Source organism: Salvia miltiorrhiza, chromosome 1 (assembly GCF_028751815.1).
Source record: "Salvia miltiorrhiza cultivar Shanhuang (shh) chromosome 1, IMPLAD_Smil_shh, whole genome shotgun sequence".
Taxonomy (NCBI): Eukaryota; Viridiplantae; Streptophyta; class Magnoliopsida; order Lamiales; family Lamiaceae; genus Salvia; species Salvia miltiorrhiza.
Window position 1 is genome coordinate 62580373 of NC_080387.1, and position 25736 is coordinate 62606108.

The 25736-nt window shown below is 33.0% G+C and overlaps 2 protein-coding genes across 2 annotated transcripts; one reads left to right on the top strand and one right to left on the bottom strand.

Annotated features, from left to right (window-relative positions):
* The first annotated feature begins 292 nt into the window (after positions 1 to 292).
* On the top strand, positions 293 to 3872 carry LOC131002783 (nudix hydrolase 16, mitochondrial-like). The gene is made up of 4 exons (XM_057929256.1): positions 293 to 647; positions 1496 to 1607; positions 2439 to 2522; positions 3302 to 3872. Exons 1-4 carry the CDS (start codon positions 577 to 579, stop codon positions 3587 to 3589), a joined length of 555 nt encoding a protein of 184 aa, XP_057785239.1. The 5' UTR covers positions 293 to 576; the 3' UTR covers positions 3590 to 3872.
* A 13440-nt stretch (positions 3873 to 17312) lies between these two features.
* LOC131002792 (uncharacterized) lies at positions 17313 to 17937 on the bottom strand. The gene has a single exon (XM_057929266.1). The coding sequence runs from the start codon at positions 17755 to 17757 to the stop codon at positions 17389 to 17391; it is 369 nt and encodes a 122-aa protein (XP_057785249.1). The 5' UTR covers positions 17758 to 17937; the 3' UTR covers positions 17313 to 17388.
* Between the last annotated feature and the right edge of the window lie 7799 nt (positions 17938 to 25736).

A 25736-nucleotide genomic window follows, 5' to 3' on the forward strand; every position in this document is an offset into this window, starting at 1 on the left:
TAGATTATGATATTCTTTTAATGGAGGAGTGGAAATGATAAGAATATATTCGGAAGAAAGTATTGTTTAAATATTTAGGCGAGGTTAACATAGTAAAAGCGGAATTTGATACACTCTATAGCTATCACTTATCAGCGTCAAGTTGGGCCCTGACAATAAATTCCCGAAATTACCCATCTCTCAAACGCCTAAACGTTCCCCCTCTTTCAATACAAAAACCAGGGCAACAATGTCAATTCGAATTTTGAAGAGGAAAATAAAAAAGAAATTGTTGTGTAAATTTTAAATGGTAACGCAGCCATTATTTAACCGACCTTTTCCAATAACGATTGCACCAAAATTGACTGCGGATTTGCAAATTCTTTACCCCTAAAACATGCTCCGATTTTTGCGCTGCGCTCCCACCATTCAAAGATTTTAATTTTTCTCTTCCAAAATAATGTGAAAAATCAGGCATTTTTGCGGAGATATTGAGGAATTCTTTGCAGATGGATTGTTACTTCGTTTTCGTAAATCCGAAGGGCATAATCTGATTCTTATATATAGACTACATTTTTGTTCGATTTTTTGAGATAAATGTCTGAATTGGTGGCACGAACTGGCCGGCAGCAGCAGCGCTACGAGGACGGTTACCGCCTCATTGCTGGGTAATTTATTTTATTTTTGTTAATTTTTTGGCGTATCGACGTTTACATGCATGGGTGTTTATTGATGTACTTTTGGTTGCATGAGGAATTTAGTTTGATTAGGTTAATATGGGGAATTTGGAGCTCGTTTTGTGGTGCTGTTTGGAATCTCGTGGGTGGTTGGAATGTGGTTGATAGGAATGTTGAGAGTTTGAGATTCATTTGGTTGTCTTGGTTTTTTTGGTTAGTGGCTTTGTTTAATTAGGGAAAGCTGGCGGCGAATTTGGATGGCTTTCTGCGGATTTGTATTCGTGCAAGTTTGTTCGAGTGAGCAGGGTTTGTTGATGGCCAGAGACGGAGCCAAGCCCCGGGCTCGACTCGGCCATCGCCCGTGCAAATTCTTTTTAATTACTCCGTATTTAGGCTGAGTTTTGTATTTATTTTTTCGAGTTTTTATGTATCAAATTGTAATTTGGCCCGCCCAATTTTGTTCCTAAATACAAAAATATAATTTAGCCCATTTTCAAAATCTCTGTACCGTTTGTTAGAGAAGAATAGTTGAATTGATTTCATGTTTGGCGTAGAGAAAGTGGTGCATTTCCAAGACTATTTTTTTTTTGGATTTCTTGAAGGATAAGTGTGGAAAGATAAAAATAAGATGATTACTTCAGTGTTATGTGCTTGTTTTCACTTATTTGTGGATGCCTGCCAGTATGCCAGTGGAGGTATGATGGTTTCAATTGATATTCACTTTTTTCAGTGTCCCTCTAACTGGTACTTTGCATATATTTAAAAAAGTAGAGAAGAAACCAATAGGCTTTTCCGAAATGTCCTGATAATCTGTTCTAATCAGTAGGATCACTTTCCAGGTGTATTCCCTTCAAATACAGGAATTCTGAAGATGGTGATGGTTCACCTGAGAAGGTAGTTGAGGTGCTGATGATCAATTCAACTAGTGGACCTGGTCTTCTGTTTCCAAAGGTGAGACTCGTGGCTCTGTGCATTTTCAGATAAGTGGAAGTGCATCCGCAAAGCATGTCCGCGGTTCATCTTTCTCTAATATTTCTGAAAATATTAGTTGGTATCATCTGTCATTTCTACTTGAATCATTCTAGTAAGCATCTCTGTATTCTGTATTGTTGAATATATTGATTTTAGTTATTAGACAACCGGAGTTGGCATAAGAGAAAGACTGTTCCGTCCCTTTTTATGCACTTGAACATGAAGGTTATGTGAAGAGTGATGTAGCACTGGATTGTGAATGTGGATGAGAATAATGCAAGAAGACTTGGAACAAATCACATGTTTTCCCTTTTCCTTTTCCTTCTCTTTCGTAATCTTTATGAACTTATCTTTCTCCTGTCTTGTTTCGAGCTTTGTGAGGTATATTATGGATGAATTCTGATTTATTTTTATACTCTTCCTCAATTCAAATGAACTATAGTGTTTTCAGTTATTGCATATGTGTTCTTGGCTGTCACATCTGATTTTTGGAGAACTGTTTAGGGCACTTTTAATTCCCTTGATCCATAGTAGACAGACTTAATTTCACTCTTTCTCTTCCAGCATGGGATGGTACTAGCAAAAGTTTGTTGGGAATGAAAAACTTTCAAGCGCACTGATTATTTCCTGGTACATGAGATTGAGAAAGGTCGATTGAGTAGACGAAATACTTGTCATGTCATCATCCTGGGCAATCCTGGATCCTATAGCATAATTGGAGTTAAATATTGATCTTCTGTATCTTTGTGTGCTTTCTCTCGTATGCTCGACATCCCACTTTCTTGCATGTCTTTGTTGATCTTTTTCTAGGGTGGCTGGGAGAATGATGAGACAGCTGAGGAGGCAGCAGAGAGGGAAGCCATGGAAGAGGCTGGGGTACGAGGTGATTTAGTGGTGAGAAACAACACTTCTCCTTTTTTGCTTAGTTTTGGTTTTTGTTCAATGTAAGTGTCTTTAACTACCTCATTATATGAAGTAACGATCTTGAATAGATATGAAACAGTGTTTGTTGAGTTTGAGCTCTTTATCCACACCCAACATGAACCATCATTTGAAAACTATACATTCATCTTATCCAAGTTCATCAAAAAATCAAGAGACGCGGTCATGTATTTTCCAAAAGGTTTCACCGCTCTCTTTTCTGGACACTCCCTGTATCTATCTAACTAAGAATTATTTAGAAGTTTGTACCCTCTTTTATGGCTGCTGTTTTTGGAGATGTGAATTTGTTGATCATATGTAACATATGTCAAGGCTCGTGGTGTACTCAAATAATTAAGTGCTAGTTTATGTTATAAGGTACTAATCAAGGCTAGTATGCTTGTGGTAAAGATCACAGCAGGTATAGGTTTAAAGGTACTAATTGCTAGAAAATTAGTATTAGTTGCAACTTGCGAACTGCTTGCTAATAGTTCCTTGCAGTTTACAGCTGTATCATCTTTCTTTTACTAATAAATTCGAAAGTAGAGGGCACCAAATTTACTTATTTATCTATCCCTTTCTTTTCTGTGTCTTGTTTGAATTACTTGTGGAGATTTGTAAACTCAGGGAAAGCGATAAAGCAGGAAAAATCTACTTCAGAGAAGTTTGATGATTCAGATCTTTGATGAACATAAAATTTTTATATTTGTTGTGTAATTAATTTAAAAAATAATTTCATTCTTTGTCTCCAGCATTATCTGGGATGTTATCCTTTCAAGAGCAAAACACTCCAGGACGAGTGTAGCCCGGAAGGTTTATGCAGAGCTGCCATGTATGCTTTGCACGTGAAGGAGGAACTCGAGTCATGGCCAGAGAAAAGCCACCGGGAAAGAAGTTGGATGAGCATCCGCGAAGCCACGGGATGTTGCAGACATGTCTGGATGAGAGAGGCTCTCGAAGAAGGGTTCTCAAAGTGGTATGCCAATGGTATGATCAGTACTTTGCCCAGCAAGGACTCTCCGAATTCTTCATCAGATTAGCATCGAATTTTCTTAAGTATGGTACCACATTAATAACTGATCTTTGGTGCCAAAATTCAATTTAGTCTCTTTATTCCCTTTGGAAAAACTAGGAATGACTGAGAGCGATAAGCTAATCATTTTGGTGGTGTAGGTGCTTATATAGTTTGGGAAAATCTTCGTTAAATTCATCTACATTTTGAAAGAGTTGGAAAAGATGCATTGTTTTTGACAGAATCTCTTGCTTTTTTCTCTTTTGTAATGTGCAGAAATCATCATACAACAGTTGTATATTTCCACCAAACCACTCTCCAAACTTACATGCATTCGTACTTCTTTTTTTTTGTCCCTGGGTGCCTGCATTTTTTTTTTCTAACGTAATTTTGTTGTTCCTATCATCACCCCTGTATATGTGTGTTTGCTTTTTATTAGAGGTATAAACTTATCACTTAAAGTAGGAATCACATTTGTTATATGTTATTATTTGGTTTGAAGGATAATATATTTATTCACTCCTTATAAGGTGGTATAAAATTATACCATCCTCCATTAGGTATAAAATTATCCATTTTCCAAGGGATAAGGGGCTGTCCGAAAAATTATACAACCTATCCGAATTATTTTATATATCAAAGTAAACGAAGTATAAGGTGGTAAGTGTAGCTTATCCCTGTAGGCACGGAAATTTTATAAGAAAATAATGATATCTTATTGATTTTATATCTTTGTTTATTTTGGAATTTTATGAAATCCAAGACTAAATATGATATATTATTAATAAAGATATTACCATATTTCAAAGATAGGGATTAATTTCTTTAGCAGCAAGTCAAATCTAATATTGATATATATCAATCTTCAAGAGCCAATAAGATCGTGCCACGTCAGCCCTCAGCCCATAATCATGTGGGCTTTGGCCCAAAGCCTGACTCTTCCTACAACTATAAATATGGGTCCCCATATCAGTTCTAAACACACCAAAAATTATATTCAAGAGCTCAAGAGTTGAAGATAAATTCTCTACGAATTCTCTCCAACATTCAAGGCGTTCTTCAAGGTGTCCCGACGAAGTTCTTCGATGGAGTCTTCTTAAAATTGGTGTTGATACGGAAACAAGGCAAGAGTCATCCATGTAGGCGTTATAAAGCTCGAAGCTCGACGCATACTTTGGATGCAAGGCGAAGTCCTCTACACCGACATATACTTTGGAAGCAAGGTGTAAGTCCTCCACGTCGGCATATACTTTGGAAGCAAGGCGAGAGTCATCCACGTAGGCGTTATAAAGCTTGAAGCTCGACGCATACTTTGGAAGCAAGGCGAAGCCCTCCACATCGGCGTATACTTTGGAAGCAAGACAAAGTCCTCCATGTCAACGTCATAAAGCTCAAAGATCAAGTCCAAGAAGATCGGAGGCATATTTCTCCAACAAATCTCAAGGACTACTCAAAGACTATCAAGAATCAAATTGAAGAGAAGAATCAGAGAAACAAATAGAGACAGCAACCCGCAACAAATTCAGTTCAATCCACATATTTTGGATTTGTACACATTTTTGTATTTCATTAAATTGAATACATAAATTTGTGTTTACAAATTTTGGCACGCCCAGTGGGACATCTCTACCTCTCATCTCTCCTCTTCACCAACAACAACTCAAGCAAATTCAAATAGAGAACAAAGCTTCAAGCGCTGCCCTAAACATCACTTTGGAGAACATTGGTGTTATCACTCGAGGCAAAGCTATGCAATTGGAGGAGATTTTCAAGTCTGCTTCAACAATGGAAGAGCATTCAACCGCGAGCTACTATCTTGAAGCTCCTGTCATGGTGACAAACGCTTCTACTCTGGAGGAACAAGTTGCTAGCATAGCTAAGCTTCTTGAAAGCATGAACAAGCGTATATTGGAGCAAGATGCCAAGATCTCAAAGCTCATCTTAGAGAAAGGAGAAGGAAGTCGAGTGAATGACGAAAAAGATGACAAAAGCGATGATTCAGAGTCATTTGAGAAGCACCATGAAGAAAAGACGCCTCCTAAGAACATCGAAGTCTCTGCCGATGGCTTCATTCACATCAATCAACTCAAAGACTTCATCATAGGAACGGTCAAAGACAAGTTCGAAGGGACCTCGAAATCAGCATGGACTTATAGCAAGCCATATACTACAAGGATTGACTCCTTGAAGATGCCAATAGGCTACCAGCCTCCAAAGTTTCAACAATTTGATGGGAAAGGCAATCCAAAGCAACATGTGGCTCACTTTATGGAGACATGCAATGATGCGGGAACATATGGAGATAACTTAGTGAAGCAATTTGTTCGTTCCTTGAAAGACAATGCATTTGATTGGTATGTCAACTTGGAGTCAAATTCCATCGATAGTTGGGGGCAAATGCAAAAGGAGTTCCTCAATCGCTTCTATAGCACTCGAAGAACAGTGAGCATAGTTGAGCTTACAAACTCAAAACAATGGAAAGAAGAGTCAGTCATCGACTACATCAACCGATGGAGGGACTTGAGCTTAAATTGTAAAGATCGACTATCTGAAGCTTCAGCAATCGAGATGTGCATTCAAGGTATGCATTGGAGCCTTCAATACATCTTAAAAGGAATTCGACCAAATACGTTTGAAGAATTGACTACTAGAGCTCATGACATGGAGTTAAGCATGATCGTAAATAAAGTTGATGATCTACACATGCAAATGTCAGACGACTTTCAAGAAGACGAAGAAGCAAGTCATGAGGGCAAATCTCTTGAAGAAATCCCAAGTGAAGATGATGAAGAAACTTCAACTGTAACCACAAGCCAATCTTCAAGTCGAAATTCATAAAATCAATTATGCTCCTTGGTAAGAGCCTAAACTATCAATTATGCTCATTGGTAAGAGCCTAAACTATCAATTATGCTCCTTGAGAAGAGCCTAAACTATCAACGAAGCCCCCAAACATGAGCAAAAGGATCATTCAAGCTGAATACTCCTTGACACGAGTATAAAATGTCTACAAATTCAAATTCAAGTGAAGACTCCTTGACACGAGTATAAAATGTCTACAAATTCAAATTCAAGTGAAGACTCATTGACACGAGTATAAAATGTCTACAAATTCAAGTTCAAGTGAAGACTCCTTGACACGAGTATAAAATGTCAACAAACTCAAATTCAAGTTGAAGACTCCTTGACACGAGTATAAAATGTCTACAAATTCAAAATCAAGTGAAGACTCCGTGACACGAGTATAAAATGTCTACAACTTCAAATTCAAGTGAAGACTCCTTGACACGAGTATAAAATGTGTACAAATTCAAGTGAAGACTCATTGACACTAGTATAAAATGTCTACAAATTCAAGTTGAAGAATCCTTGATACGAGCATAAACTATCTTAATTTAAATTCAAATTGAAAAACTCTTGAATATGAGTATAAACTATTCACAAATTTGAATCCAAGAACTCCTTGATATGAGTATAAAGTATCTAATAATTCAAATTGTCGAGACTCGTTCATTTTCACGACAAGTCGTCCATGAACAAGTCTCGAGGGGGCATTTGTAGGCACGGAAATTTTATAAGAAAATAATGATATCTTATTGATTTTATATATTTGTTTATTTTGGAATTTTATGAAATCCAAGACTAAATATGATATATTATTAATAAAGATATTACCATATTTCAAAGATAGGGATTAATTTCTTTAGCAGCAAGTCAAATCTAATATTGATATATATCAATCTTCAAGAGCCAATAAGATCGTGCCACGTCAGCCCTCAGCCCATAATCATGTGGGCTTTGGCCCAAAGCCTGACTCTTCCTACAACTATAAATATGGGTCCCCATATCAGTTCTAAACACACCAAAAATTATATTCAAGAGCTCAAGAGTTGAAGATAAATTCTCTACGAATTCTCTCCAACATTCAAGGCGTTCTTCAAGGTGTCCCGACGAAGTTCTTCGATGGAGTCTTCTTAAAATTGGTGTTGATACGGAAACAAGGCAAGAGTCATCCATGTAGGCGTTATAAAGCTCGAAGCTCGACGCATACTTTGGATGCAAGGCGAAGTCCTCTACACCGACATATACTTTGGAAGCAAGGTGTAAGTCCTCCACGTCGGCATATACTTTGGAAGCAAGGCGAGAGTCATCCACGTAGGCGTTATAAAGCTTGAAGCTCGACGCATACTTTGGAAGCAAGGCGAAGCCCTCCACATCGACGTATACTTTGGAAGCAAGACAAAGTCCTCTATGTCAACGTCATAAAGCTCAAAGATCAAGTCCAAGAAGATCGGAGGCATATTTCTCCAACAAATCTCAAGGACTACTCAAAGACTATCAAGAATCAAATTGAAGAGAAGAATCAGAGAAACAAATAGAGACAGCAACCCGCAACAAATTCAGTTCAATCCACATATTTTGGATTTGTACACATTTTTGTATTTCATTAAATTGAATACATAAATTTGTGTTTACAATCCCTCTCTTATACCTCAAAGCAAACACACTCAATGTATTCTTTTAGGGTGCGTTCTCTTTGGTTGTAAAATATCATGGAAAAATGAAGGATAAACAAAATTTCACCCTTTAAATCATTCCTTTCTTTTCCCACATTTGAAGGGATAATATTATCCCTCATTTGTAGTGTAAATGAGAAATGAACAAGGGTCAAATAGGAAATATGGGAAAAGAAATGAATGATTTAAAGGGTGAAATTTTGTTTATCCTTCATTTTTCCATGATAAATTTACAACCAAAGAGAACGCACCCTACAATCAAATTGTATTTGGTCTCTTCTTTTTTTTTTGTGTTTTTTTAGTTAACGCATTTGGTTTACCGATGACACTGAGTGCACACAACATTACTCCATGAAAATTTACTTTTTTCATTCCCTTATCAGTGAAAATCCTATACAAAAAGGTGGATAAATTTAGTGTTTTTCACTCTTAATCAGAATTTGCAATGACAATGGGAATAAAATATGAGCTACGATAATTATTTTGAAATTGAATATTTATTCGGGGACGAAAGAATGCTCCGTTTTTTTTTGGGATGACAATATCACTGTCATAATAAATGGGCAAGCTCATACACTCGACCTGATTGTACAAATTTGAAGATAAAAACAAAAGGGAAATTTGTTAGTATTATAAGTGAATTAATTAAAGAAGTGACGTTTCTCTCTCAGTACTGATAATCAGGCCCCCTTCAACAATATTTACGCCTTCTGCAAAATCAAACCCTACACCTTTTACTGATAATGATAAACTCAGTCGAGCAAGGAGGGAAGATTATTTGGGTTTGCATATATCCTATATATAAACCCCAAAAATGAAAAACTGAGATAAGCTAGAAAACACTGTGTTGCTTACATATATGCAACATGAAGAATAATTGCCAAAAAATCCAGTAGAAGGAGTAATAAATTAGTCTGTAATAGTGTCCAAAGCCTCCATTATATATATTTTGTGTTTCGCATTAAGATTTTACTGTTTGGTACGTCCGTACGTATATTAGAGTGTGCAGCGTCTGCAACGTACGTGCTAACTGTACAACATTAATTATATTGATGTGGGATCTACAAACCATGTCGACATCCAAAACTTTCACGAGTTTTTTTAGTTTGAATGATTAGTTATAATTGATAAAATAATTTAATTTAATTAAATATTTGGTTTGCATGATTTCGCCCGTGATTAATAATTCAATTCGTGTTTTAATAGTAATATAATCTATACTATATTAAAAATGGAGTTTTCAATTTGTAATCAATTTCAAAATTGAGTGGCAATTTTGTAGTTATAATAAAATTGAAGGTTTATGTTTAAACTATGTATTTTTCTTTTTATTTTCATTTTCTTTAACTTCTTATTTGTTGTTATATTTCTTTTCCAAAATTGTGAAATTTAATTAATTATAAAATATTTAATAAGCATATCAAATTAAAGATCAAGATAAGAGCTTTAATATGATATATTTTATGAAAATATTTGATTTAGAATGTAAAATTTAAATTTGTTTAATTATTAAATTTTTATAAATTTCTCTCTCCTCTCTCATCTTTTTTGAATAAATTCATTTTTAATTTTTTAAACTTTTTTTTGTGTTTTCAATATCAAATTTAATAATTGTGAATTCTTTTTAATTTTTTTAATATTCAATTCAAATATATTAAATTAAAATTAATTTTTTTATTATATTTATAAGTATAATAATTGGATTAGTATTAATTTTATATAAATATAAAAATTAAAAATATTTTTTCATGCATTGCCCGAGATGCAAATGCTAGTTGGATAGTTATAAATCACTTTAAAATTGAATATGATTATTAGGTCTGTTTGGTAGATCAGAATAGCTCATGAATTCATGATAAAGTAGTTTTATGGGGTTAATCTATTGTTTGATATGGTAGAAATCTATTGAGAGGCCCTATCCAAATTCACTATTTCCATTAGATAACAAAACGTGCCTTCCTCGTTAGATATAGCAATATTGATTAGATCCAGTTAGATAAGCTAGTTAAACAAAGATTAATTAGTATTGATTGTGTGTTTGACTCGTAAAATTAATTACCGTATTTAACCAAGTTTTCTGTTTGGTACTCAATGTTAAAATTAGATAACAATATATCTTACCCATTATATCCCCGAAATAATTTTGTAACGACAGAAATACTCTCATCATTTTCATTAGTCTACAGCTTCGGTTGCAGTGTTTCTTAACCCACCAACTGTTTGTTTTAATGCCTGGATGGTTGCTCATGGTAGAAGATCGTAAGGCACCTCCCAATTCCAGTTTTAACACACAAACATTCAGCACAGTAGGAATAAAAAACTACCCCATCACCATTGCGCTACTTATGTGGACTGAACGAGGCACAAGAACTGTCCTAAAAAACCTCCCAGATTCAACAAAATTACCACAACTTGCATTTCGCCTCCACTTCATCTTCCTTTCACATTCAACAAAAAGATACCCTTTTTATTTTCTAGGTTTCAAGAATATAACCCAGCTGAGAGATTGATGTCCGAAAACACGCTTTTGCGCTAAGAATATCTTTTTGAAAACAGATAGATATTTGAAACCCCAGGAAGCCGATTGAAGAACAAATTCGATGGAAACTGCGAAATCGAAATTAAAAACCAACATATATGCGAAACCCTAGATCTATGGGGATATCAGATGAAATTACACACAAGTTGGATTCAGATGAAAATTTTCGAAAAAACAAAATTTACGCATCAGAGTGGCAAATCAATGGGGATATCATTTTATTCCTCCCAATTCGAACATTACCTAAGACTTTCTTCATCGCAGAGACGACGCGCAGACAGAAGGAAAAGAAAATGGGAGGGGCAATGACCTTATTTCGAGCTTTGAATTAATTTTCAAGAGGGGCAATTAAGTCAAGTCCAAAATAAAACCAGAGTACTGTTCAACCTTGGAAACGGTAATTGAGAGGGGGCGCCGGTTGTGTAAGCGTGATTAAACAGTGATTTTGGACCGGGCCGTGCCTCATTTCCGGGCTCGGCGTGATGCGTGTTCCAGATACCAAACACACGTTTAATCCAGTATACCTATACTAATACGCCTTAAACCAAGCTACCAAACGCGGTTAAGTTCTTCCAACAGTAACCAAGATAACAATTAACAAGGGCCTTTCACCAAATTAATTACCCCTCCAATTATTTACAACAATTAATCTTTCGCAGTGATTCCGGTGAAATGCAGCGTGTGTGTCGCAGGTGGTGGCGGCGACGTGTTCGGCTCTGAGAGAGAGAACAAAGGTGGAGTGGGCCGGTCAGTGGCAAAAAGACTAAATTTGTTGAAAAATGCAATATATTTTTATGTGTAAAATTATGCATGTTTTTGTAAAAAAAAAAAAAATTATTCGATTTTTTTTTCGATTTTACATATGTTGAATGAATTTATGGTCCCGAGTTCGAATTTTATAGACAGCAAAAAAATTATTTTTCACAATCCATACATTTACACAGCAAATTCATACGTGTTCTACATAGAATTCATACATTTTAGCTAGTTTGTATTTTATATGTTAAAAATTATTTATACCCTAACCCTCCCCCTATATATATAACTTTTATATTAAATTATTTAAAATAATTAAGAATTATAGGCATGATTTTTTTAGGAATTCATATCTACTTGAGGTGGTCTTGGGTACAATTGGGTGTACCGTACAATCAGGTTAACCCGCACCTAGATCATGACCCGTATCTTGACCCAAATCGTGTATAATTAAATGACACTATTCGATTATACAAATGACATTATAACATTATAAATGACACTGTGTATAATTGATACTATTTTTTGACTTGGGGGAGTTGGGGAGGGGGAACAACGGGGTTTGAACCTTGGACCTCACTGTTCACACACAGGAGGTCGCACCGCTTGATGTCCCCTTGGAGACATGTATAATTGATACTATTAAGAAATATAAATGACACTTCCTATAATTGACACTATAAGATTGTAAATGACATTATAATATTCTAAATGACACTATAACATTTTAAAATATTACAGTGTCATTTATATAACCGAATAGTTGACACTATAAACAGTGTCATTTGTATAACCGAATAATGTCATTTACACGATTTGAATCAGGATGCGAATTCAGATCAAGATGTGGATCTGGGTCTGAGTGTGGGTTAACTCGATTGTACCCAAGTTTTTGCATATATATTTAGACTAATTTACAAGGTTAATTATAGTAAAATGGATAAATATAAAATATTATTACACTATTATTTTTAAATCAAATATATAATCAAGATATAATGAGCAAACTTTTTTTTGTAAACAATCCTTTTATAAATTCAGGTCTCTTAAAAACAAACTCAATCTAGATGGATTATTTATTCCACAATATTGTACCACTTGCGTTAAACCGTGTAATTTATTATTACTATTGTATAAATCTTCATCCGTTGAAATTCGACGGGATTTTAATTTATAATTTAAATTATTTATATTATTTTTGTATAATATAATTAATTTTAATTAATTTAGTTTGATGTAATAGAATTTACATTGTACTAATCTTAATTATATTCGTCAATTAAATGTTAATTTTTTGTTAGAATAGTAAAAATACCGTTTATATAATTTTTGTACATTTTTAATGTATTGATGGATAAGAATTGATTTAAGATCTCATTTTTCATCTAAGCATCATCCCATCTCATGATCATCAAGAACTCGAAAGACGATATCTGACTTTTGAGCATTATCTCGTCTAGACTCTAAAATAATATGCCTGACTTAATGCGTCAATCACTTGAACATCACTATCTGATGCTTTAAATATCATAATTCACTTCTAAACATCATTTTCATTATGAGTTTGAAAGACCAGAGCTGACTTATGAGATTATATAATTTGAAGCTTGTGAGATTATAACTAACTTCTAAACATCATCTTGTATAGAGCTTAAAAAATCACCATTTGTGCATCATCTCATTTAGAGCTTAAAATATCATAACTGAGTTTCAAGCATCATTTCGTTTGCCGTTTGAAAGAATAAAACTGATTCGTGAGAATCATCTTGTTTGAAGTTTGAAAGACAATAATTAAGTTCTGGGAATCATCTTGTCTAAGGCTTGAGAAAATTGATGTGATATTCAAATTATATCATATCAATTTATTTAGTATTTCAATTGGTAAATTTTCATAAAAAATCAATCTTCATGAAAAATTTATGCAAAATATCTTATTTCATGACCAAATTAAAATGAAGAAATAATTTATTTAATCACAAGTATTTATTTTTTAAAAAATTAAATAATTTTTTATTCAACTAAATAAAAAAAAACAAACTACTCGTAATATAATAAACCCTTAATAATATATATTAATTAAGAATTTAAACAAAAAATAATTATACTGTTAAATGTGCAACCCTGTCTATAAATCAAAATACTAAAACTAATTTTGAAATTTAGGCGTATTTAAACAGAATCGCAAATTAAAACGAAGCAAGAAATTGAAATAGAAGAGAAAAATTGGAGGAAAACTGAAAAATTAACTTAATAGATATGCTGCATATGCACCATAAAACATAGGACATGAGATCTAACTAAAGTGAGCACGACCAAAGATTCATACATAGAATTTGCGTATCTGAGGAGGCTAGTCTAAGTGAAAAAACTGAAACACTATAAACCGGGGCGAGCCGGACTTTTGATTCAGGGGGGTCCAAAATTTTTTAACGTAACTTTGAAAGTGTGGCGAAGTAAATCACTCATCTTTTTTAATTTTTACAATTTCATCGAATTGTTAACTTGAAGTTTGTGTGAATTATTTCTCCATGTAATATTCATGTTACGATGTATTTTGTAATAAAATTACTACATATTGAAAATTATGGTGCAAATACAAGATATATACAGTTTCTTTCTAATTTGAAAAAAAAAATAATTGAAATTGTACGAAACGACGTCGTTTAGGCCTCACAAAAACGACGCCGTCTTTACTAATCCACGTAAGCTGCAATTCAACACTCTGACGATCGAAAAAAAAAAAATAGGGGGCGTAATTGAAAAAATAGTGATTTAATTCGCCTCAGTCAAAAGTCACATTAAAATTACAAATTTGAAATAGTTTGTAGTTTTATTTGCAAAAATCTCATAAAACTTTGTAAGACAAAGTAACTTTCAATATCAAATTAAAAAAATAAATCTCTAGAATCCAATCCAATCATGATATGTATAAATTAATTATGTGTTCACTTCTTCAAAACGTCTAAACTCTAACTATTGCATACCAATTACAGTTTAAAATAGCTCAACATAATAATAATGTAGATAAAATTATATATTTTTATTTTTAATATAAAATTACGAAAATACTCCTACTATTTTTGAAAATCCAGGGGGCCCAGTGACCCCCCTGCCCCACCCCTAGCTCCGCCCCTGACTATAAAGATTCTATCTCTTTCAAGAGATCATTAGTTTAAGTATTATAGATGGTGTGCAAATCATATTTTGTTTGAATATTGGGTTGCAATTATATTTGAATATATTTAATCTAATTTGTAATAGTATAATTGTTACTTCATCCGTCCCGCTTCAAATGACCCAAAAAAGTGGACATAAAGATTAAGAAATGTGTGATAAAGGTGTAAAGTGGTGGTGAGACAATTCAAAAGGTAGTGTTAAATGCCTAATTTTATTTCTAAATTCGAATTGGGTCATTTAAAGTGGGACAACTCAAAATAGAAATTGGGTCATTTGAAATGGAACGTAAGGAGTATTAATTTGATTAATTTAAGTATAATCAACATGTATCTTGTAGTTTTAAAAAGAATACATAGAATTTGAGTTCATGACCGATAAGTATAATCAACATATTCATTAATTTAAGGGCTTCATTAATTTCCCATGTATACATGTGAAATAACACTATATATGTACACATCCATTGGGTGAAAAAGTTGAGTTTCTCATTTATTTTTTAGAAAAAAACCTGCCTTTCTTGGAACAACGTGAGTGATATATTCCATTTGTCCACAAAAAATACTCTCAATAAAGAATTATACGGATTCTAATAAAACTAATTAATACTCTTAAAAAGTAATACTTATAATAGTTTATAAAAATAGAAAGAAATTAATTTTAATGAATATTTTAAAATAATAAAAATGAATTATTTTTTGTACGGTTTATGAATGGAGGGAGTATGATATAGGAGTACTAGTATACCAGTATATGTAACAGATATGCAATGATGGCATTTGCTCTGCACGTTGATTTGTTCAATCAAATGTCTTAATCTTGAGCAATGTTCCGCTTGCAAAAAATATATATACGCACAATTCATCACCACGCAAACACTTTATATTTATTCTGACATATTACTCCCTCAGTCCCACTCCAATAGACTCATTTTTCCAATGAATCCCAGTGAAGACATCATCCTCTAAGTCTAAGTAACCAAACTTGACAGGATCAAATCCTGATAAAACAGTAACCTCACTCTAATATAGCAGCTAGCAGATTTTTCCAATTTCACAAACTTACCACCATGATGCATGTATATTCCAAACATGTCACTGCAATGACAAATTACCAAACTTTAAGGAAATCATAATTATCAAACTTGGTCACAAAATAGAGTTTTTTTTTTCTAAGTTGGAAAAGAGGACAGACGGTGAGACGAAGCTTTATAACCTCTAATATTAACCGATAAGATTTTCACCATTTGAACATTCGTGAATGTAATGGCATTTTAACATCTAGTTGGATATATATATATATATATATATATATAAGGGAGTCGGGAGAGGGTCAAGAAAGAACCATTAAATAAATAAATAAAAACGAAGAATCATTTTCAGTCATTCGATCATCAAGATCTACGGTGAATGCATTATTTTGTTGGATGAATGCAGATCCTGGATTCAAATCCTGAAGGGAGCAATTATTTGAGAGGATTAATTAGTTAAAAACAATTATTGGAGCAACTCCAGCCCCTTACCTAGTGTGTCAGATCGAGTCGGCATGCGGTGCCTGTGTGCGCGGTGGAGGATCGAGCCGGCTCGTGCTGGATGCAACCGATGGTGCCGAGCACAGAAGGGAGAAATGTGAGCTGCGTGATATTCACGTGCGATTTATTTATTTATTTTTTGTCAATTACCGTTGGTTAACCACCAACGGCTCTCTCCCCCAATTTCTTGTAAATTACACATCTTATTTGACTCTTTAGCAATATGTCATCATTATCATCATCTTCCCCTTCTTCCCCCGATTCAAGCGACGACATGCTCACCAATTTGCCAACATGTGTCGCAATTTTACATTTTTTTAATTATTGCATTTTATTTTAAATATTTTATTTTAATTAATGTAATATTTAATTTTAATAAAATGTTGAATTTTAAAATAGAAGAATAAAAATGAAATTAAATGTAGCGCTTCTTATAGAGTCAATGCACTGAGGAGAAACACTAAGATGTGGACCACCTTATAGCGTGTCTCCCCTTAGCGCCTCCAACTAGAGATGCTCTTATAGTATAAAATAAGAATAAATTTACATCGTTGATCTTTTCATAATTTAACAATTGAGATGTAATCTAATAAAAATGTAAATGTATAAATTTTATGTAGAACACGTACAAATTCGTTGTATAAATGTTTGAATTGCGAAAAATAAAATTTTCTCGACTCATAGGATTCAAACTCAGAACCATGAATTCATCCAACAAGGTGATGAATCAGTTCCGTAGATCTTGAAGATCTAAGTACTGAAAATGACTCCTATTTTATATTTTATGAGGTGTTTTTATTTTAACCTCCTCGTATATGTATATAGTATTGTTTTCGTCATTTATTGAAATTTTAAATTAGTTAGTATTAGCTAATCAAACGAACTGATAACTTACCCCGAAATGAGATTCAATATACCACATTTTATGTCCCACTTTATGTCCCACTTTGTGTATACCACATAAAATTGTGGGACACTGGATCTCATCCCCTTTCCCAGGCCCTCACAATCTTGGTATGAAGAAAGTTTAGAAATCTTCAACATTTTATAAAGACAAACCTAGCTAATTAATTAAACTATTAATTTGAAATAGTTCTTCAAGAACAAATCGAATTTCTGAAAATATGAAATTAATTACCTATTGTCGAAGTCACTACAAAATTAACCATCTTTGCTCTGTCCCCGCAACCCACTACTTTAATTTATTTTTGTTTTTCCCAAAACCCATATAAAATTAAAGCAACCAGATTTTGTTAAAATGAAGAAATAACAGACATAAAATGCACCCCAAAAATCATACCTAAATCAATTTACAATGCATCATAATCAACATGCCACATGTCAAAAGCTGCCAAGCCTTCAAAATTGTCGATCATCATCTCCGAAGTATCCTCGCACTGCTGCGCCGGCGCCGATTCCTCCGCTGCATGAGCATTTACCTCCGCCGACGCTGCCTTGGACGCGCCGCCGTCGGCCGCCGCGAACCTCGAGGAGTCCGACACGTCGGCGTCCTGGCCGGTTAGCTCCTGCACTAGGGCACGGAACTCCGAGGCGGTGGCCGTGAACTTGATAGGGTTTGTGATGTACACCACTTTCAGCGGCAGCTGCTTCTTCGAATTCTCTCTCTTCGCGTGCTTATTCTTCGCTCCTTTAGGGTTTTCCGCCACCGTTTTCTCCATGGCTAGGGTTTTACGAGCAAGGAAATGGGGGGAATTATGCGAGGAAATTAATGGAAGCTTTTAGTTTTAGAGAAAGAGAGAAAGAGGGAGAAGAGAGAGATTTGTTAGACGATAGAAGCTACAAGAGCCAATAAATGGAAGCAGAAATCCATAGTTCCACCCTCCCGCGTGCAACAGGAAAGCGAGTGTGCATATATATACACACACTATATGCGTGGAGCTACGCGTTTCATGATTCGATGCCTTTATTATAGTATTTTCTTTTTTATATCCTATCTCTATTATAAATCGTGTTTTCTTTTTTATACGAAATCCATATGTCGACAATTCTCTCATCAGGATAATTATATATGATGTTTTCTTCTATTTTTTTTATTTTTAATTTCATTTTTTTTCGTATTCATTAGTTTAAATTGTTTAATTATATTATGGTCTAAATGAAAAGGGTTAATGGCCTCTGTAAAACCATGAACTTTGAGCGAATTCTGGATTTAACCTCTAACAAAAGATTCTGTTTGTAAAACCACGAACTTTGAAAATTTTCTGATTTTGACTATGGGATAAATTTTCGGCGGCTTATGTGGCATTTTAATCTTATGTGGCTTATAATAGTTGATATGGCTAATAAATATAAAAAAATATATAAATTAGCTAGCTGATGTGATAGAATCTATTCTAATTAAATGCCCTAATTCTCAAAATCTATTTCCTTTATTCATTTCCCCCAAAATCTCTCCAGAGTCGGAGGAAGCATTCAAGTAAGAAATCCTCAACTATTCGGTGGAATCCTTGGACAATTGCTTAAATTATTAGTAAGAATCATTTCGGCCAATTCCTCTAATTTTTTTCTTATCTTTCATTTTATTATTATAATTATAATAGCTCAATTTATTTCTAAATTATTTTGGCATTCGGTGGAATCAAGTGGATTGAAGAAAATATAAATAGCTTCTAAGTAATATCTATGTAAAATTCTTTTAATATGATGCTAATAAATTGCCGTATTTTTGGCCAAAATTTTATCCCATAGTCAAAATCAGAAAGATTTCAAAGCCCGTAGTTTTACAGACAGAATCTTTTGTTAGAGATTAAAACCAGAATTTGCTCAAAGTTCGTGGTTTTACATGCCATTAACCCAAACGAAAATGTAGTGAAATACAGGAGTATTTTGGGGGTTGGTCCGGATGGATGAAATATGTAGTGTATGTTAGAGCGCGTACGTGGCGCGTGGGGAGAGATTTGTTCGGTGGTGGTAGAAACTAGAAAAAAACAATGCTTTAATTTCTCACGTTGGCAACTTGCAACGGTTAATTGTACATTGTACTATTTTAGATGCATATATCCTTTTTCTATATTTTTCTACTTTAAGGTAAATAAATCGTTGCAAATTCATGCAGAGGCCATCATCACAGTTTATTACTCCTACATATTCATGGTGAAATGACTTGTTTTTTTGACATCTGCCGAACTGACTTTATTATTCTCAATATGAATAGTAGTTACTTTCAGAAAAAAAGATATATATGGAGAACTGTAGTCGTGCTACTCTTTTGTGTGCAATAAATAAAAGGACTAATATCGCAAAAATACACATAATTTCACATATTTTTTTTATTTTTGCATATGAACGTAAAATCTTACCTCCAAATACATGAATATTTATTTCTTTTTAATTTTTCACACAATGAATATTTTTGGTAAATGATTCATTACTATATTTTTATATTTCTTATAGTGAAAATACCTACTATCTAATTAGTCATTTGGGAAGAGTTTAAGCCGCGTAGACAATATTTTGACTTCTACCTTAACAGTCATTTGTCGAAAATGTTCGTCGTGTACAAGATTAGAAAAAAATGAAAGTTTTAAATCTATTTAGAGGCAAGATTAAAAGTTCATGTGCAAAACTAGAAATATGTGAAAGTTCGTATATTTTGGCGCAATTATTCTAAATAAAATACTCATTCTTCAGTCTGCAAAAAGTCTGATTTTTTTTGTTAATTTGATCCGTCTATAATAAGTGTGATGTTTCTATATTGATGTACATATTCTTATATTTTTAATATTTTTCGTACTCAATATTACAACAAAAAAAATAACAATCTAACAAACCATTTAAAAATTGAGTAAAGAATCAACTTGGATAAATCTCTTTCTCCATTTTATATACACCTTTCAATTATTTTTAAATTGGTGCCTCCAAAACACACTATATTTTTAGTGGACAAAATAAATAGGAGTAATGTTTATTGAAGATAACATTTATGGCTTTAATTTTTTTATTTAGGAAATTGGTGAGAGTATATTATTAGTATAAATTAACGGTCATACAATTATTTGTTTACGATATTAAATATAATTTCATTGCCGAAATTCCAGAATGAATATATGTTGTTTTGCTAGCTTGCATGCATCTTTAAGGAAATTAAATTGTTTTGTTTGTGGGTTGCGGCCTCGTAAAAGGAAAGAATGTTAGTTTATAGTAATTCAACTAATTAAACTCTATTTCTATAATATACTATAATTACGTCCTCCAAGGAGAGCAATGTGTTATTATCAATTTATCATAACACAAAATCTTATGTACACCCGGGTATATCGTGCATTCAGATTGACCCGTACCCAGATTCTGACCTGCATGTTAATCCAAATCTGCATTTTGACTCAAAGTATAAATGACACTATTCAGTTATACAAATGACACTACTTATAATTGACACTATTAAATTATATAAATGATATTGTAACATTTTAAAATATTATAATGTCATTTTCAATTTTATAGTGTTATTTAAAATATTATAGTGTCATTTACAATCTTATAGTGTCAATTACAAGAAATGTCATTTATATTTTTGAATAGTGTCAATTACAATGTTATAATGTCATTTATACGCAGGATCAGTTGTATAACAGAATAGTGTCAATTACATGCAGTATATCATTGTATAATCAGATAGTATTATTTACACGATTTGAGTCAAGATGCGGGTCAGAATTTGAATACGGGTCAATCTAGATGTACGATACATTCAGATGTACCCAACACCACCTCTTGCTGAATTGGAAGTTTAATATAAAAAGAAGAAATAAAAACCCTTGAATGCACAAGACGCAAGCAAGGAACAGAGACTCTAAAAGAGTCCGAAAAACAAAAACAACAACGCGCAGAAAAGTCTAAACGTTACCGCAAAAACCAACAATCAAAAAGTAAAATCCATATTGGAATGATAATCATCCTTGTTGCGATCATTTTCCATGTCTATTACATCCGACCAACGGATGTTCGGAATATTGGAATGATAATCATCCTTGTTGCGATCATTTTCCATGTCTATTACATCCGACCAACGGATGTTCGGAATATTGTTCATAGTACGCATCGCGTTGCTGCTACTATGATCAACCACGAAGTTGTTCTGCTGAAATCCAATACCCTCCGCATTTCTTAGGCGGTTTTTAACGCTATTAGTCGGAACTGCATGTACAAGCTCCCTTCCTTTTCCCGAGCCTTTTGGACGGCCACGTCCGCGCTTCGGCTCCGAGGGCAATAACATCTCTTGATTAACCTGGTCCTCTAACCGATTTATACGACTAGCAATATCCTCCGGAGTAGGATTGGACTGCTTATCTCCAACAACCTCCTTTTGAATCGAATAATGAACCTCTTATCATAAACTAATCTAGATGTACGATACATTCGAATGTATCCAACACCACCTCTTATCATAAACTGTTAATCAATATATTTAAAGTCAAAATATGGGGCTCTTGCATTAATTTACCGAAAAGTGTGAGCAATGGTTTTCTTGGAAGTACATATAAATTGACTTCAAAAAAGTAATACTAACACTTAATGGAAGGATAAACATGTTTCTAACTTAAAAAAAAAAAAGTAACAGTTGATCTGCCCAAAATTAATATATACTTCTAACGAAAAGCCAAAAAAAATGCAAAAATTTTACGTGGTTCGATCGTAAAGATCTACATTCACTTAAGATTATCGAAAGTATTCACTATTTGTGGTTGGAGTTTATAATTACAAAATTATCTCTTGAATAATGAATATAAATCCATATTTATAGATAAAATATTAAGAATTTTAGTAGGAATAAGACTCTTTTTAATCTCATTCTTTATCGAAAATTTGATAGTCTTCAAGGTCAAATCTAGGGAAATCAGGATTGTCAGACTATCAACAACGTTGTTATCATTGAATTATCCTTAATTTTCCGATCTTCAAAAAATACATATTTTTGTCCTCAAAATACTACTCCCTCCGTCCCAGTTTTTTGTATCCACTTTTAGTAGTAAATACTACTAAAAGTGGATACAAAAAGCTGGGACGGAGGGAGTACTATAACACTTAAAAATATAAATTTATATCCATTTTTGCTCCGTTATTAATCATATTATATCTTGCTATTCATAAATTCAATATGCATATTATTTTTTATTTATAATCGTTCAATGAAATCATCTATCATATAACTCAACACATTTACCTCTCCATCGTTTGATTTTGGGTTGTTAGCCCCTCAATATCTCTTAATGAGTGCCAAATCCCCCATATTTTTTACGTACACTTAATTAACTTCGTCCAATATTTTTTATTTTTTCTTTTATTTTTCAAACGGGTCCCACTCTAATCAATGTATTTGGATGACTAAACTTCCTTTATTTAATATTTTTACTGAATTTTCACTTTGTTTGATATAATTCTGAAAATATATTGTCTCAAACTTTGTAGAAGCAGGCAAGTTTCGTGCCTTCGTTTTTTTATTGCTTTATTTAGTTATTTTTTTTTTCATCAGATGTATCACTTTAATTTTGATAAGTTAAAGAAGAAAATATTATTATTTTTTCTTTAATTTCTTTCTACGTGTTTTGATTAATATGGATGCTAATAATTTGCGCAGTTGACATCTCCAAGATTCACGTGTGTTATTTCGTAGATTCAATCCTAAGTTAGTATTTTGCTTATATAACGGCCGCCACTAAGAATATAATCTCTCAATTGAAACTTTAAGAACTATGGATCTTAAGCGTATTTTATTCTTCTTATCCCTCAATTAGCAGTTTATATTCGTAGAGTGGAACCTGCTTGAGAAATAGAAAATATAAAAAATATTGGAAGAAGTTAAGTGTTCATCAAGAATAGGAGAGATTTTGCATTCCTTAAAAAATATTGAGGGACTAACAGCTTGAAATTAAAAAATAAAGATATAAATATATTAGGGAGGTATTCCTTTCATCACATTACAAATATTTCATTACTTTTGAACACAGAAATTAAGAAATGTGTAATTGGTAAATAAAATAAATTAATAGAAATTATTTACATATTAAATATAGAAAAAAAATATTTTATCAAAAAAAATCTATGATAAAAAATAAGACATTTGTGGGACCGACAAAATATATTACTCCCTCCGTCCCATCGAAAGTGGTGCGCATTTTTTTTGGGTTGTCCCACCGAAATTGGTACATTTCTTTTTTTGGTAATAATTTTACACTATAAATAATGTGGCCTCACACATTTACACATCTTTATACTATACTTTTTTTTTTTTAAATCTCGTGCCCAAAAAAAATGCATCACTTTCGATGAGGCGGAGGGAACACTATAAGTCTATAAGTGACTATTTGCTAGTATTTCTCAATTTAGCTAAACCAAAGAATGGGCTAAAACCGAAAATGTGTCAGTGTCCAAAATGCAGGCGCCTTCTTGGGCTGACTATGTATTTGCCACGAGGCGCTACACTACTGGATGGAGATGAAAAGATGACGTCAGAGTTTACGGAACCTGTGACGTCATGGACTCGCCACGTCAGAGTTTGCAATTTTACATCATTTCCCAAATAATGCAATTCTACATCGCTTCCCAAAAAAGACTACTCCCTCCGTCCACAATTTAAAGCCCCACTTTGATGTGGGCACGGAGACTAAGAAAGCTAAAAATGGTGATGTGGATGAAATAAAAGGGTAGTTGACTAAAGTGATAAAGTAGTTGACTAAAGTGTTAAAGGTGTTGTGTGGTGGGTCCACTAGTGATAAAGTGTAATAAATATAGTATATAAAAATAATAAAGGTGTTGTAAGGTGGGTCCATTAGTGGCAAATGGTAGTAATTTTAAATAAAGAAGGAGGGTAAAAAGGTACAAAAAGCAGAATAGGGCTTTAATTTGTGGACAAAAATTTAAGGGGAAGTAGGGCTTTAAATTGTGGACGGAGGGAGTAATATTTTTCAAAAAACTTTAGTACAAAAACTTTGTGTAACACCTTCTCATACCATCACCTTCCTAAATTCATATATTTATAAATATAAGAGTTAATTATCTCTAAATTTATAAATTTTGGCCAAATTTTATTTTTTTTCCACAATCTTTAAACTTAATTAAATTAAATTATCATTTTTTTTTGAAAATTTCCATGAATTGAATCACATTTCTAACAAATCTATGATTAACCTCATAGAAAATTGACGGCAAAGTAATCTTGATAAATGCATTCACCGACGGCATAACGATCACGATGAATATATATGTTCTCTTATTCGCTTTTTTATCCGACGTTAAATGATTCACACACTCCATAAACGTGCCCACAAGCTTGAATATTTCTGCGTCGAATCATGCTTCATAGCCTCGTGAGTGAGTTGGAAGAAGAAGAAGACATATTCTTAGGAAATATGGAGTAAGGGAAGGGAATACAATAAACTTGATGTGAAAAATGAATGAAATTAGTTATCATTTATAAAGAAATTTTAGAGTAAAAAAAATAGAAAATTAAAATAAGTTGTTCAACGGCATGAAGGAAATTTTTTTTTTAAAAAATAATCAAAAGTCAAATTTATTTTTAAAAAACAAATTTTTAATTATTATTTCTTTTTAAGAAAAACGTGTGCTTGCATGCGCCCTACATATACTCCCTTCGTGCCCGGCTCGCCACTTCAAGCCTCCTCTCAAGCTCCTCGGTCGAGCCTCATTATGAAATCTCTTAAATATAAATTTTATATTTTTTATTACATATTCTTTTAATTACAATATTTAAAATACACTGTTTCATTTTAGAATTATTTTAAATATGAATTTGTAGATATTAATTTTATATATATATATATATATATATATATATATAGGAAGAGGTTCTAATAAAAACCTCTGTTAAAATGAGAACTAGGAACCTAATCTTGACCTTTTAAATATTAGATCTAATGGTTAGGATTTAGTCAACAAAAGAAACTGTGCATCTATTATATTTTACTGTGCAATTAAAAAATATGCAATTTATGCAATTGAAACCAACAATGCAAAATACTCAAGCAAATCGAAATTGTGCATCTATGCAATTGAAACTGTGCATCTATGCAATCGAAATTGTGCATCTGTAATTTAATCTCAGCCCTCTATTTTATTTAAATCAATGGTTTTAAATTGGTTCCTAGTTTTCATCTTAAAAGGGGTTTTTATATTAACCCTACCCTATATATATATATATATATGGGAGGGCTAGAATAAAAACACTCTTAACTGTATAAAAAATATAAATGATTTTCAGCCCTTAGATTTACGGTTGATTCGTAACCCTGTTGGATGAATTCGTGGTCCTAAGTTCGAATCCCAAAGGTAACAAAAATTTATTTTTCGCAATTCGTAACTCTGTTGGATAAATTCATATGTGTTCTACATAAAATTCGTACATTGAGAAACGTTTATATTTTATACACTTAAGAGTGTTTTTATTCTAGCTCACTCCTATTATTAAAATGCGATTCTGGCCCACCCCTATATATATATATATATATAGGGGAGGGCTAGAATAAAAACACTCTTAAGTGTATAAAATATAAATGATTTTCAGCCCTTAGATCATCAAGATCTACGGTTGATTCGTAACCCTATTGGATGAATTCGTGGTCCTGGGTTCGAATCCCAAAGGTAGCAAAAAATTATTTTTCACAATTCGTAACCATGTTTC